The sequence below is a fragment of the Callospermophilus lateralis genome, chromosome 12 (assembly GCF_048772815.1).
Source record: "Callospermophilus lateralis isolate mCalLat2 chromosome 12, mCalLat2.hap1, whole genome shotgun sequence".
NCBI classification, from domain to species: domain Eukaryota; kingdom Metazoa; phylum Chordata; class Mammalia; order Rodentia; family Sciuridae; genus Callospermophilus; species Callospermophilus lateralis.
In genome coordinates, this window is record NC_135316.1 from 50,366,450 (window position 1) to 50,382,564 (window position 16,115).

At 34.4% G+C, this 16,115-nt stretch overlaps 1 protein-coding gene and 1 pseudogene across 2 annotated transcripts in view; one reads left to right on the forward strand and one right to left on the reverse strand.

The window, feature by feature from the left end:
• Window positions 1-16,115, forward strand: part of Klhl1 (kelch like family member 1) — a 358,829-nt gene that overhangs the window by 303,824 nt on the left and 38,890 nt on the right. For both annotated transcript variants that reach the window (XM_076872388.2, XM_076872389.2), the window contains one exon: window positions 9,785-9,947. In XM_076872388.2, coding sequence (XP_076728503.2) covers window positions 9,785-9,947 — 163 coding nt within the window. The remainder of the gene's footprint in view (window positions 1-9,784; window positions 9,948-16,115) is intronic.
• On the reverse strand, window positions 14,084-15,691 carry LOC143411791 (CDP-diacylglycerol--glycerol-3-phosphate 3-phosphatidyltransferase, mitochondrial pseudogene; annotated as a pseudogene).

Sequence of the window (16,115 nt, forward strand, 5' to 3'; positions counted from 1 at the left end):
AATATTGGGGGTGCCCCAAGATGGATGCAATGTCTTACAGAGATGGAGCTGAAAGGATGTGATATACACTCATTTGGGATGAGTGCTCTGAGATGCAGCTGCTTCTAAGCCTTGACTGTTGTCAAAAGTTAGTAGCTACTGTGTGGAGAAGGTTATGGTGATGTCTGCAGTATCCCAAGATGGTAGTGAGTTAGGCTTGGGCTCCCAGGTGGGGAACGGGGATGGAAAACTCAGACCCTGGGCTAGGTCCTGCATATGTTTGTGTGGGCAGATCTGGACTGAGCCTGAGCTCCTGTGGTGGTCTACTGGTTGGAAAAAGCAGTCCTGTGCTGAAGCCTGAGCTCCGGTGGATGTCTGCTGGTGCCTGGATAGACCAGGATTACCCTGGGCCTGGGTCCCACACAGATCCTCTTTTTTCCTTTTAACACCATCATCAATAGTCTTTCTGTATTCTCTCTACAATAATACTAAACACTGGGGTGAGATTAAACTAATTAGAGTACATTTCTGATGAGACCATTCTCTTGTGCAAAAACTTTTACCAGACAGAGCACACCTGTAATCTCAGTGGCTCAGGAAGCTGAGGCAAGAGGACCATGAGTTCAAAACTAGTCTCAGCAACCTAGTAAGACCCTGTCTCAAGGTAAAAAGGGCTAGGTTTGTTGCTCAGTGGTTAAACCCTTCTGAGTTCAATCCCTGGTACAAAAGAAAAAAAAAAAAAACCTTCAGTAATTCCTCAGGTCTCACGTAAAATCTATACTTCCTTGACAAATAGTCAGAGTCTTTATATCTTTTTATGTCCCTGTTTCAAAATTTTTTTCCTCAACTTTTTCGCCAACCCTTTTTCTTTTAACAACTGTGTAAAATTAGGATCCATGAGCAGGAAATGTCAAGACATGGTTAGCTGTTCATGAGATCTATTATAGGGAACAAGCTTGAAGGGAAGCTTGGAGAGAGAGAAAGAGATGGTGTAAAAAGACTTCAGATCTAAGTCTCCTGAAGGCAAAATGAGAGGAAGGAGGATTGAACAGAAGAGTCTCTCTTCTGGAACATACTTCCAAGAAGAGTTTAGCTGGGCATACAGGAAATCACAGAGGTAAAGGCTCCAGTTCACGGAATCCTGTGTCTTGCAAGAATAGTCTTCATTTACGCCTCCATTATATTCAGTCATTGTCTGGGAGTGGTTGCTAAGAAGTGTAGCTTTGGCACAAGAAATAAAACCAAGAATCAATACGTGTGATGCTATTAAAATAAAAAGCTTCTGCACAGCAAAGGAAATCATTAAGAGTGTGAAGAAAGAGCCTGCAGAACTGGAGAAAATGTTGGCCAGATACTCCTCTGATAAGCTATTAATATCCAGAATATACAAAGTACTCAAAAAACTTAACAACATAAAAACAAAAACCAAACAACCCAATAAATCAATACATGGATAAAACAACTAAGCAGAAAGTTCTTTAAAGAAAAAACACAAAAGCCAATAAATATATGAAAAAAATGTTTACTATCTTGAGCAATCAGGGAAATGCAGATCAAAACTACACTAAGATTTCATCTAACTCCAGTCAGAATGGCAATGTCCAGGAATGTGAACAATAATAAATGCTGGAAAGGTTGTGGAGAGAAAGAAACACTTGTACAATATTGGTGGGATTGCAGATTAATTATACAATAACCCTGGAAAGCAGTATGGAGATTCCTCAAAAAGCTAAGGATGGAACCATCATCTGATTCTGCTGTTCTACTCCTGAGGAAACTTCGAAACATCTCTGTATCTGGACTTCGTCCCACTTCAATCAAATTAGAACTCCATAAACCAGACAGATCTTAGTATTTTTGTCCAAATGTTCCCAGGTGATTTCAATGTGAATTCAATATAGACACTTACTATTCTTAGTCTAGGAAAGAATGGAATATGTCAAAATAAATTATGCCTTTTCTTTTTGTGAATCAAGCAAAAAAAAATTTAAGCCTGCATGAATTTGTAGAATTGTGTGAAAAATGTGCCTGTGCTATATGCTACATTGTATTCTGCCCATGTCTACTAATATTTTATATAGTATATGCATACATATTATATAGATATTATTTGTGTATATTGTATATTATCTGCATATATAATATTATTGTGCAAACTTTTAAGACTATGCATATTTGTATATATAAATATACACACAAAAATGTGTACACTCACTGGAAAAATTTATAAAATTAAGTATGTAAATATATATAATTTTATTTATCAATTTTTCCTATTATGCAAATTATTTTTCTTAAATTATTCACACAGAGCAAAAATAAAGTGTACACTTTTGTAAACCATTATTTATTGCTTCTGAAGCAAAATTATTTAATTACCATTTGAATTATCACACTAGTCATAAATATTTGCTATTTTATAATGTAGGCTTGATAAATTTTTTAATGGCTTTAATAAAAACATTTAAAGTAAATTATACCTTGGTATTATAGCCATGCAGCACATAATAATGGGCATGGAGTCAGAAACATGTGACTAGGCACTTTTGTCATTGTACAAATATCAAAGAGTGTTCTACACAAACTAGATCGTATGGATTAAACACTCCGTATGACCTCTTTTCAATTTTTTTTTATTTTTGATGAGCATGTATTAATATTGTACATATTAATGAGTTCCATATGATATTTCAACCTAATATATGAATCATGCACTCATCAAGTTCGGTGTCCTTTTATCCATTTCCCCTTAAACTCTTCATAACCTCTTGTAATCACTTTTCTTCAATTAGGTTAATATTATTAACTTTGACATTTGAGGAAGAATATAGACTCCTCATATTCTGTGTCTGGCTTGTTTCACTTAACATAATCTCCTCAGTTCCTTTCAATTTTATTCTTCCTTAAGGCTGATTAATATTACATATACTATCTTTTTTAATCCATTCATAATTTGATGGTCACCTAGGTTGATTCCCTACATTAGATTCTGTGAATAATATAACGCAGGTATCTCTTTGTTATGTTGATTTCATTCCCTTCTTAATGGAATCCAGAGATATGGATGTTTAACATTAGGTGTGGGAGCTGCTGCCAGCATAATACAACATATTGTTTGAAAGTGAACCCTTTTTAATAAGTAGAAGTACACTTAAAAATAATAATAAAATAATAGTATAGTAAATACATAAAACAATAACATAGTCATTTGTTATGTACATTTCATAAATGCATGCATTGTACTTTTATAAACTGACTGCACGGTAGGTTAGTTTACACGAGTATTAGCACAAACATATAACACATTTCCCTATAACATTACCAGGATTATAGCACCACTAGATGACAGGACTTTTTCAGCTCCATTATGATCTTATGTTACCATTGGCACATATGTGGTCCACAGCTGACCAAAACATAGATACATAAAATTGTTGTTTGGTGAGTGACTGTACACATATTATGAAGCCACTGGTTCTTTAGATATATCTGTCTTCCCCAGATAACAATTATTTAAAAAATGGTTAAATCCAAAAAAATGTTTGCATTGTTAGAATTTAAAAAGAAATGTGCTCTACTTAAGAAAATAACTCTTATTTTTTCAGACTCGTCTTCAAATTAGGTTGTAATTAATGGCTAAATGCAAATAGGAAACCAATATTGGCAGGAGTGGTTGTATAGACCTTTAATAATCACTTTTCTGGAGGATGAGGCAGGAAGATTGCAAGTTTGAGACTAGCATAGGTAACTTAAGGAGACCCTATCACAAAATAAAATTTTAAAAGGCCTGAGGATGTGCTCATTGGTAGCACATTTTTCTAGCATACATGAGGTCCTGGGTTTAATCTTCAGCATTGCCAAAAAGGAAAAAAAAAAGCCTTTACTATGTCATTGTTTCCAGTAATTAAAACATATGCCTGTAAGTTGAAAGAGTTTATAGTTTAGAACTAATTTAGAAATATTCTGATTGATAGTATAGAGTTAGAAAAAAGTAAATTTTTCTTCAGGAAAACAAATTCTTTTATTGCATAGATGTGGAAATAGAAAAATGTATTTTGATGTAAGTTGTGGATGTTTTAACTTCTATTATTAAGTGTAAATATTGGTCATATTAGCTGTATAATCAGACCACTTCCCACTATAATCTCCATATTCAAAGACCTGAATCTCCATTGCTTTTATTAGTGCTCTATAACCCAGATAGCAAATGCTAATTTTAAGTTGTGACCTGAAAATTAGGGATAGTTTGGTTGTTTCAACTATCTTAAATAAAAATATATGGAAAATTTCTGATAAATATATCACTGCAGAATTCCCTAAGGCACCAATATGTGCATGGAGCCCTAACATAAAATATACAAATAATTTTATCTATCTAAAAAGTATATTTTGAAAATATAAAATCTATATTTTTTAAATTATCAGAACTAATTATGTAATTATTAAGCTTGGGTCCCTTAAAATAACTTTGAATAGTTCTCTTTTTTAATTAGATGTTTATTTTTTGGATGCTGGGTTAACACTGATAACAGAAAAATGTTGTTATACTCTTAACCTTGTTCCATCTATAAACATAAAGATATTTTTAGTAAACATAAGGAAGTGGTTGAATGTATTATTCTGATTTTGAAATTATTCTGGTCCATTTATTCATTCTCCTTAATGAGACCCTTCTACAAGGGAAGCTTCACAGCTGCAAGAAACGTACAAACCATAGGAGCTAGAGCTCAAGAATTCTTGGCATTCTACAAGAATATCTTTAGAATGTGAAAGCCTAAAGCATAGCTATTTTTAGGAAAAAATAGATATTTTCCAAACATGTTATTAAAATAAACAATCCTAAGAATATATTACTCAATCAATAATTTGAGATATTTGAGAAAGGAATTCAAATTCTGCTTACAATTCTTAGCATCTAGCTTTAATGTCCATTCCTAAAACAGACTATAATGACTATTTTATTTGTCAAACAACTATATAATTTTTATTCATACTACAATTAATTAGTATTTCCAAGGTCTACTATTTTCCAGCTAATAGAAATGGATTGGGATTTCACCCTAGATGATTATACTTCATAGCCAGAGCTCTGAATTATTACAGTCTTCTGCATTATACCTTGCCCTAGACCTTGTATTCTCACCAAGAATGTCTTGGTTATGTAAACAACATTAATATATAAAATATTTCAGTGTTTCTATGTTTGTTGTCTAATTCTTTGCTTAAATGTAGAATCTATACCGTCTCAAGTAGATACATGAAGAACTACCTAATTATTCATTAGAGCAAAGGAGTAGATACCTACATTAAAGGATTAATGACCTATCTAAATGTTTTCTTGACTTGTATTAAATATTTTCTAGTTCTTACATATAAATTACTGTATTTTGCTTTCTATCATAATAAGTTTAATTATAAATTATTTCAAATTTTATAAAAGCAACATTGTCATATTTGCAGTGAACCTTGTTAAATTTACCTCCAAAATTATAATCCTAAATTTCAATATCATAAGCAATATATAAGAATTCTTAATTCACAATGTTTTCAGCATTATTTAACTGCATCATACCTTAAACATTTTTATATATCTAAAACTTTTCCCCAAAGATGTTTTATTTGAATATCCTAGTTATTCTGATTACTAACTATATCAAGCCTTTCATATGTTTACAGAGTCTTTACATACATGCTATGAATTTCCTTTATGTCTTTCCTTTATGTCTGAGACTTGAGTATGAAGTTAATAACAATTGGAATAGCTTATAAAAATCAAATGACAGGGCTAGGGTTGTGGCTCAGCGGTAGAGTGCTTGTCAAGCATGTGTGAGGCACTGGGTTCAATCCTCTGCACCATATAAAATAAATAAATAAAACAAATGTCTATCAAAAACTAAAAAAAATTGTAAAAATCAAATGACTTCAAATGTATCAGATTCTGTTCTGAATGCTATATGTACCTTAATTTGTGTAATCCTCTCCATAACACTGTGAAATCATTACTACATTTATGTCCCACTTTGGTAGTAAGGAATTTGTAACATAGAATCAGAAAGTTGCCTAAGTAAATGATATAGCTAGATGACAACCTTTCACATAGATAAACAAAACAAAATGGTGGTGACAAATACATTTGATTACATAATTAAACATTCATATTAAAAGGAAATTTAAGATATAAATAACACAAAATTAATTTCTGGGTCTTGGAATATCTGGCTCTAAATAAGACATCTAACATGTATAACAATAAAAGCTGAATAAAATGAGAAAAACTAATTCTTGAGGATACCAGAGAGAAAGCAAGATAACCAGGAAATTTTCTCTGAGTAGAAAATTTCCTGGTTACCTTACTTTCTAAATACTGAAATCTTCTGGCTTCTTTCTACCTAAACTCCACTTCATCTCTTATTTTTTGTTCTTTAAATAATATTGGGGCTACATGGGGCTAGATTCTGGTCTATTTCATGTTGTTTTCTTAACTGATTATTTCAAATTCTTTAATATTAAATGTCATTTAACTGCTGATGACTCCAAAATATATGCCAGGTTTTTCAACCTTTGCCACAGTCCGGCTGGGCAAACTAACTGGGGGGGTGGGGGGGGGTGACAAGCAACTTGTGAAGGTTGACACAGCGGGAGCTATTTTATTGCCAGACAGCAGAGGTATTTATACCTGACTGAATACACAGCTTGATTCAATTTAGCATCATACAGTTACAGCAATCAGTCATTAAGGAATCCTCATCATCTTAATAATAATACACAGCTTAACTCATTAGATACAGCAGTCAGTCATTAAGGAATCTCCATCATCTTAATGGCTTGCTGGCGTTACCTCTCAAACCACTCCCTCTGGCAAAGTGCCAGGCGCCATCTTGACTTGGCCGTGGCTCTCAACAAACATTACTTGAATTTCAGACACAAGCATTAAGCCACCTATTTAGTCCCCTCAAACATGAAGCATCAAAGTAAGGTTCTCAAATTTTCCTCTGAAATGGTTTCCAAACCTCTTCTCTCTCTAAAATTTCTGTTGATTAATAAATTTAGTTATTCTTGGTTCACCTTTCTTATTCATATAATCAACCTGTCTTTCAGCAAGTTACAACAAGATCCCTAGAACATATCTCAAATATTTTTGTTTTTGTGTTTTTTCACTGAAACCTACAGGTTCAAGCTATCAAATTCTACTTTTGGATAACTGCAATTTCCTTCTTGTCATCACCCTACTGCAACCAAGTCATTTGCTCTAAAACAAACAAAATAAGTATTATAGTAATTTGTCCCTCTTTTTTAATAAACATTTAATGTTTTGGGGGGCTTAGAATAAAAAATAGAATTTGTTAGCTTTATTAGACCATGCTAAAGATGTGGCCCTTTCTCATAAATATCATATCTTTAGTGTGTTCTAATCTGAAGAATACAAACTATTCAAATGCTAATGTATATTTATTCTATACTCAATAAAAAATTGATTCTGGCATCACTTTTAAAACTTCATTATTACTTAATCTTCAATCTCAATAAATGTAATTATTATTGATACATGTGAACAACTACATATACTTCTCTAAAAGCCCATGTAGTTTTGTTCACATCTATGTGTATAGCCTCAGCCTTCACATTTTCTCATCCATTCTCTTTCTTACTGTGACCTATGGAAGAACAAGATCTAAAGTCAAAATGCATAAACTTTAGATTACTATGACCAATCAAGAGCTCTAGCCCTTTATATGTATACCTATTTACTAGTGTATTTAAAACAGGATTCATAAGTTAAATGTACATACAACAGCATTTATTATTCCAGTCAGGTACTTTTTTTATTACATTATAGTTGTGTAATATATATGAAGCAGGCTTACTTGTGAATCATACACTTATTCCATTTCACTTAAATACTCACTAATTGCAGAGCCCACTGAGGGCCAGAACTTTGTCTGCTTTCTTCATCATGTGTCTTTAGTACCAACATCAATTCCTGACACAAAATAGTCATTCAATAATAATGGTTAAATGAATGAATAAATAAATAAAAATCATTTTGTTTTCATACCAGTGTTGGGATACAATTCTCCCTAGGGTCTCTCATATTTATGCACATTTCTGAAGTCAAGTCACTGACTGCTTTTTTGGGGGGGCTATATTTAAAAGGATGTTATTATAATAAGGAAAACAAAGTTCTTTTCACCAAAGTAAAAAAGCAGTCTAGCTTAAAAGCATAAAGATAATGTCTCTTTCCAGAACAATGGAAATATATGTTTATTGGCCATTATGAATTAGTTTCCTGTCCTGTAATTCAAACTTCTGCACATATGGACTTCAGTTGACACTTCTCAAAGCAAAAATTGTACTAAGCAAACTTAAGTAGGTTATTACAATACAGAAAAAAGGCAAGAACTGAGGCTCAACTCAGCTTTAAAAGCACAAGTGGTATGTTTTAAAAGCTGAGGTAAGGAGAGCAGGATATTAGGAAATCTGTTTACTAATTGGCCTTTACAAAAGAAAAGCGAACTTTTCTCCTATTTTCACGTAGGTAGGTAGTTCTATAATTTTGAGCAAAGTGCTAATGAAGTTAGGCTCCTCCCCACCTAGAGAGACCAGGAGATTATATAGCTACTATCTTCAATGCTAAGGGCATTTCAGAGGTCCTTGAGAAAGACAGTCTTAGATAGTAACAAATCTGCAGGAGGATTTTAGGAGGATTTACATCTCAAAGGAATACAGAATAATTTTCTCAATGCTCTAGAGATAGGAAGAAACTGTCTAAAGTTCATTTGGCAGAAGGAAACATTAAAGTCCACTTTACTCACCTTCTTTGGTCACCCTGTGGGAAATGAAAGGGGAATGAGTAAAAATAAAAACAAAACTTCCCAAATCTGTGATACTTTGACTACTGCTATTGCTAAGAATAATAAACGGTCTTTCCTCTTTGACACAGGAGTCATGTCTTCTTATCAATCAATATGTATAAAGCTGTGGTAATCTACTCAGTGCGGAAGTAGGGCAAAATTATAGACATCTCAGGGCTCTTAACAGGCATGAATTTTATCCTTTTGTGAAATCGTCACCATAATTTTATCTGTAGAAAATCAAGATCACTTCAGTTAATATTAACATAATATTTAAATAGTTATTTATGAAGAAGTAAACTTACTGGAAAATCAGTGAATGGAGTTGTATTACATTCTCCCATTGATGACTCACAATGATTTTGTTTATTTTGATTTCTTGTGTTAGTGATTTTGGCTAATAATATGATGAAACTCATATTTTCTAAGTTACAAATAAGTTTACTATGCAGTTATTGTAAGCCAACACATAGAGAATACCAGCATGATATACAAATTGATAATATTACATTGTTTTCACATTACCTTGCTTAAAATAAGAGAACTTTCAGTTGCAGTGTAGAAATATTCCTTATAAGTAGAGGCACAAGATACCATCTCTGATTTTCAGATTATTTTTCTTCATATAGTAATAAAGGAATCATTTTTCTTTTATCAAGCTTATAGGTCATGATATTTATTTTTGGTTTATATTTGCTTTCACTTTTATAGAATGATTAGATAAATAGTGGATAGTTTCTACCATATTGCAAGTGTTTGTTATCAACAGGAGTCTATGATGAATGAGATCATAGTTTTGTTCTATTAATTTGACTTTTAAAATAACACTGTGAAAGAAATTCATTCAATGTCTTTCATTTTAATTTTCATTATATTGTCAGAAAAACACATTTTTAAGCATATAGTGTGATATTGTTAATTACCAGAAAATATACATTTCTCCCATGTTTCAGGGGTAACAGTGCTTGAAGGCCCTATTTATGCTGTGGGAGGCCATGATGGCTGGAGCTATCTGAATACAGTGGAAAGGTGGGATCCGCAGAGTCAGCAGTGGACATTTGTAGCCAGCATGTCAATTGCTCGGAGCACAGTTGGTGTAGCATCATTGAATGGCAAGTGAGTAGATTTTTCTTTAATTTTCTTATTGGGAAAAAAAAAATAAATGAAAATTTATTTTTAAAACAACTATTAGTAAACTGATTCAGTTAAAAAAAAATTAAATACTTTAAATTGTTGATGTTTTAAGGTTTAGTCTGCTTGAATAATTGAGAATAAAGACCAATGCTCTCTCCATATAAGCAGGAACCAAAAATGTTTTACTTTAATTTCCGGTTAGAGAAGTGTCAAATATATTTTATGAGACTATTTATAACCTTTCTGGAAAAAAAATAGGTAAAAACTACCCTTCCAAAGTCTTCTAAATATTTATTTTCAAAATATACTTCTTTGCATAATTATAACTTTCTGTCTACTTTTAAAGCAACTCCATTAGTATTACCCTAAGTGAGAATTTAAGCCTAGAATCCTCAACATCAACACTGTTGATATTTTGTACCAGAAAATAATTTGTTGAAGGTAGAGTTCTGTCCTGTGCATTGAAGACTAGAAGCATCCTGGATTTTAACCCTCTAGAGACTAGCAGCATCACCAAGCAGGACAAGCAAAAATGTCTGAGTACATTGCCTAATATCATTTGTCTGATAAATTCCAGATCCTTTCACCCCTGTTAGAACTGTGGTCCTAGGCAAAGTCAATGGCACCACCAACTTGGAGAATTGCAAAGACTTTCAAAGAGGTCTCTTTACACCTTTCTCCTACAGTCTATTGGCTAAGGCTTCTAGAGAAATCCTTGTACACATGGTAACAATAAGTGAGTTCTTTGTTAAGTACATATTTTTGCAATTACAATACCATGCAAATCTTTACCTAAGATGACCTACTAGATGTTACCCCGTCTACTCTATTTTGTTCACTACACTTTCATCAGATTACCCTATTAACTGTGACTCAAATATGCCAAGGCCTAACTCAATTCAGGGACTCTAAATTTGCTTATTTCCTTGCTGAGATGCTGTTCACATCAATACTGACGTACCTGGATCTTTCTCATTGTTCAGGTTTCATCAAAAATGTCCACATAGAGAATTATTACATCTAATCCTACCTAAATGAGAACACTGTGTGGAATATTCCAAACTGTTTTCTCATTGTTGTTGAAATAACTTAAGCTATTGCTCTGTTTCTTTTTACTAACATATATATTTAATAGTATTGAGATTTTTGTCTGCCTTATTCATTATACCTGGGTATAATAAACATTATCTGTATCTACTGACTACATATTAAATGAATTCCTCTATCAAATTTAGTTACTTAAAGTCTTTAAAGATTTAAATACTTTTTAAAATATATGTGACTGTGTGTAAAATACAGCTACTATTATGGTACACTGTTAAAAAATAAACTGCTTCTCTCACATAAATTGTAAATAAGTATTGTATGACTATGAAGCAGTCTATTCTTTGTAAAGAAATTAATTAAACTAAAAGTAACTAGTCTCTAATAATTTTTATTAAATAATTTCATACTTAAATATCTATGCTTCTAATTTTTCAGAATTGCAAGCAGAGATAAACTTGAACATATTTGTACACATATTTCTGGGCCCCAAAATTATATCCTATGATACTTAGAAATAGACTCACTGGACCAAATGAAATACATATTTAAAATTTGTTGGCTATATTGCCAACAAATTTTGGCAATATAGCCTCCAAATATCTTATGAAATGATAAAAAGCCCACGTTTCTATAATCTCTGGAGTTGGTCTGGTGTTATGGCAGACTTGAAGACTGCATGCACCTGGCAGGCCTCCTGGAGCTTTGGAATCCAGCCTGACACAAATTCAGGCATCAAGACTCAGTACATGAGTAGTGGCCTGAAGTCTGGGTCAGTGGAAGCTGGCCTGGCTCTGGGATTTCTTTGGAAAGGCCCCCTGTTGGTGTCTGGGGCAAAGTTCAATCTCCACTTTCCTTCTTCCTCCCCTAAGGGGTATCTTTCTTCATGTGATACTGCCTAGGGTTTGGGGGATGGGGCATAGACAATGTAAATCTGTTCTCTACATTTTTTATATGACTTCTTATTTCTGTGCTACATTTGGGTGTTATAATCTCTTATAGGTTTCTTAACTCTTTGTGAAGTTATTTTCCTTGATGTTCCTCTTAGGGGAAGAATGATGGGAAGTCTGTTTCACCATCTTGCTGACTTCCTCTCTCTTCTAACTTCTATACATTATTGACATACAAATTCAATGTTAATGTGCTTATAGCAAGTTATATTTTTATTCATACTTTGTTAAGGAAAGCTTCATTCAGGTTTACTTTAGACTTAAATTATATTCTAGATTCATATTATTTTAGGAATAAAAAGTGAATTAGCACTGTATGTGTACATACACATACATGCACATTTATGTTACATTTTACATTCTGTTTAATTCAAAGATAAGATACACTTTTATATTTATTGTTTTTCCTATTTTCTCTTGGTTGGTTATCTTCTATATAATTTCATTTGAATTTAGATAAACTTCTTATACTTCAAAAGCCACATCCCAAAGAAATCTATTGGATTTTTGCCTGTGAAGAAATATTTACACATTAATTTGAAGAAATTGTAGATGCTTTGTATTTGCAATGTTTTCATCTGAGAACATGGCCATAATTTTATCTTTCAAAATCACACTTTATATATTTTAGTGGTTTTGAATTCGGCATAGTTTATTCTTTCTGAGGTTATTCACATTGATTTATATATTTGAATACTTGTGTATTACATATTTGTTCATATACTTGTGTATTAATAATTACAAAATTGAAGTTACATAATGCATATAATAGTCATTTTACTAAATGAAGATGTTAATTCTGTTTTTTAATTTATAATAATGTTTTCTGGGAAGATAAATATACAGTAAACTAGTAAAACATTATCTCTGATTTCTTAATATTTATATTTGTTTTTGTTGTATTACTTTTCTTTTTAGAGTAGTATCATACATAGTTGTTATACCAGGTGTCCTTGTCTATGTTTTCTAATTATCAAACATTTTTAATGGATATAGTCTGTGATGTCATTTATCATTTAAGATCATATGCTATGTGATGTTAAAGGCAATATCTTATTGTATATTGCAGGAAGCCATCTGGGAATTACATGTGGGTCTTCTCTTGGTATGGTAGCCAGGGAGATTTAGGTTTGGCATTATGAACTATCCATGGCTCTCCCACAGCAATACATTGCCCAATGCACATGAGCTTTATCTCTGCTCTACTAGGAAGATCCCTCATAGTAGCTCCAGAGATAGGCATAACCCATTGGGAACTGGACAGCCCACCTTTAACCTTTTTTGGTGAAGAACATTCTATGGAAGGCCTTTGATGTTTTCCTATATAAATAAAGCAGGCACAGACCCATTTTGCCAGTGGTTAGAAGCTTGATCTATCTTATTGGCTTGCCCGTCCTGTCCTTGGTTTTGAAACTCTTGTCTGTGTCCTTTGGTTTTCTCATCATTCTATTTTTCATAACTTTCATTTGTCTGCCAGCCCATTCCACTGAGGGGAACCCCATTTCCACCACCTGCACAAGATGTGAGTGAGAGTGTTTAATAATTGATAATAATTAAATAATCAATTTTAATATTTGATCTGCATAATAGTATGAAACATTATGTATGAAGAATTATGTTTTTCTTTGTGAGGGAGTCAGAGAACTTTATAATTTTCACCTGGAGTTATGATTTCTTGCCATTGGAATTAAGAATCCTGACAGAGGAAGCTCAGAAAAACACCACAAATTTAAACACATGGAATCCAAGTTAGTGCAGAGCTGCTCCTCAGTGCAGAAAGAGATGCAGGGGTCAGTCACAAGACGGCATGTGATTGCCTGCCAAGTCCTCTGTTTATGCCTCCTAGTCTAGCCCCTGGGCACCTGGCCTGAACTCTATAGGGTTCTGAGGGGCACTGGTCTTCTAGTAAGGGATAGGTACAAGGTCAAGCCACTCCCTGCAGGCCTCTTCCCTTATGGCAACACAACAGACCAGTTGGCTTTGCCGGGGCTTCCCTGACCCTTGGCCACGCTGTCCCTGTAAGAGCTCACAGGAACAACCAGACTAGAGACATTGTTCAAGTGTGGCTGAAGGAGCTGATACCCATCAGGCCTGTCATCTTCATCAAGACTATTTCTGATGTCCTCAGAAGAAGATCTTTATCAGCCAAGTCACCATCTTCACCCACAGCTTCACCTGCTAACACAGTGGCTGGGTAGTGGTGAGGATACCACACCTGATTGCAAATAGAGCTGCTCTTGCTCCTGGTGAAACTGCTGCTGTAGGACTCACTTCTCTGTAACAGTGATAATCTCAGCCTCCAGGCCCAAGTAAACTGACTTATACCCCAAATTAGAACCAATCAGCATAAGACAGGGAAAGCTGCCCTCTGCCAGATACAGACCTTTGGGATGAAACTTCCAGTTCCTCTACTAGTTGTCCAGTAATTGGACCTGCTTCTACTGCCTCAGGCTACATACCTGCTGCAGAATTACTGCTCAGGGTGCACCTGCCACTCCTTTGGCTCCAAAGAAATCATTCACCTCTGGAGAGGCCAGCAGGATTTAGTACTTTGCCTGTATGCCCAAGACCATGTCCTTGTAGGCCTGGGTCAGATCGCAGTAGTCTGTAGTAAGGTAGACCTCAACACATGGTGCAATCTTAGTCAGCAGGGTTTCTGTGACAATCTCATCAATCTGTATCTCAAAGGGCTTCTTCTGTATCAATGGATAAATCCAGGTGTTGGGCATGGGTCTTTGATCACCAGTTATTACTGCCTCCTGGGTCAAAAGGAGTACCTGTGGAAGGTTTAGGCATGCAGCATCTGCTGGCAGGTCTGAGCTGAATGGATCACATCCATGACCTACTTATTGGCCACCTTTTACTACACAGCCCAGTCCCAGTCACCTTAGTAAGGATGCATCATCCTATCCACCATCTGCACCATTTTATCCCCCTGCAGCTGCAGGGAATCAACCCCCTTCATGTCCACTAGATCTGTGAGGAAATCACTAATTTCTGCTTAGTCATACAAGAACATGTAGAGGTCCTGGAGAAGTAGGAGTCACTCAGGTTTACATCACTGAAAATGGCAGTTTTATCTATCAAGAGGTATGCCTTGATGTGCTGGAGGCCAATGATCTTATTAAATTGCTCATTGACAAGGAGCCAGAGAAGCCCATAGTGTTTCCATGCATAGAAGAGGAAGACATGGACTTGCTCTAGAAATGCAGAAGCTGGAGCAGCATTGTTCAGAGTTGTTCTTGCTCTTGAGCCCCAGGTGAAATCCAGGAGAATGCAGACCTTGAGGATGACCAGAAACTTCACTTGAAGAGACTTTTCTAGAGTACTCTCCAGGTACCTCACCAGCTTCTGTTCTAAAGGACTTGTTCTCAAGTAGAAGTGTGTCATCACAACCTGACTCTTTTTATCTGCCCCTTCATGAGCTGGAATAACTCTGCTGGGGAGGATATCACCCTGACAGGAGAGCTGCAGATGCCAAACTCTGGAACCAGACTCCTCATTCACGGGAACCTGTATTCACACTCTGGACACAGGTACCAATGTGGGAAGGTGACCTGGGGGACAACTGGAGATAGTAAGGGAACAAATAGCAGCCATGGCAATCTGAGCCAGGGGTCCACGTCCCAGCTCTTGCCAATGTAGTCCAAGAGGTGCCCCAGGAGCACTGCCAGCCTGGAGCCTGCCCAGCAGCAGCAGGTCCAGCAGTTGCCTCCAGAGCACCAGGGCCATAGATATGACGACTGAAGAAGTATAGTTACTTGAGCAGCAGAAAGAAATTATGGTGGAAATTTTGTGTACATTTTAAAATTTATTTCCTTTAATTTTTTTTTTTTACTGAGATTCTAAGGTTTACAGATAGCCGTTATACATTGTTTCTTATTTAATAACCAGTAATAATTATCAATTCATCCTTTTATATTGTTATTATACTCCTGAATTTCTAATTTGTATACATTAGCCTTATTGCTAATTTAATCTTGTATTAGCTTTTTGTCAATGTCATTATTTGGTTTTATTTTTGTTTTTAATCAACATTGAGCATATATAGAAGCTATGCGTGCTTTATTTGTTTTCTTTATCATTAATTTCTACTTGCCATAGTTCTATTTATTAGTCTAAAAATTCAAAACTTAATAAAAGATAATACTAATAA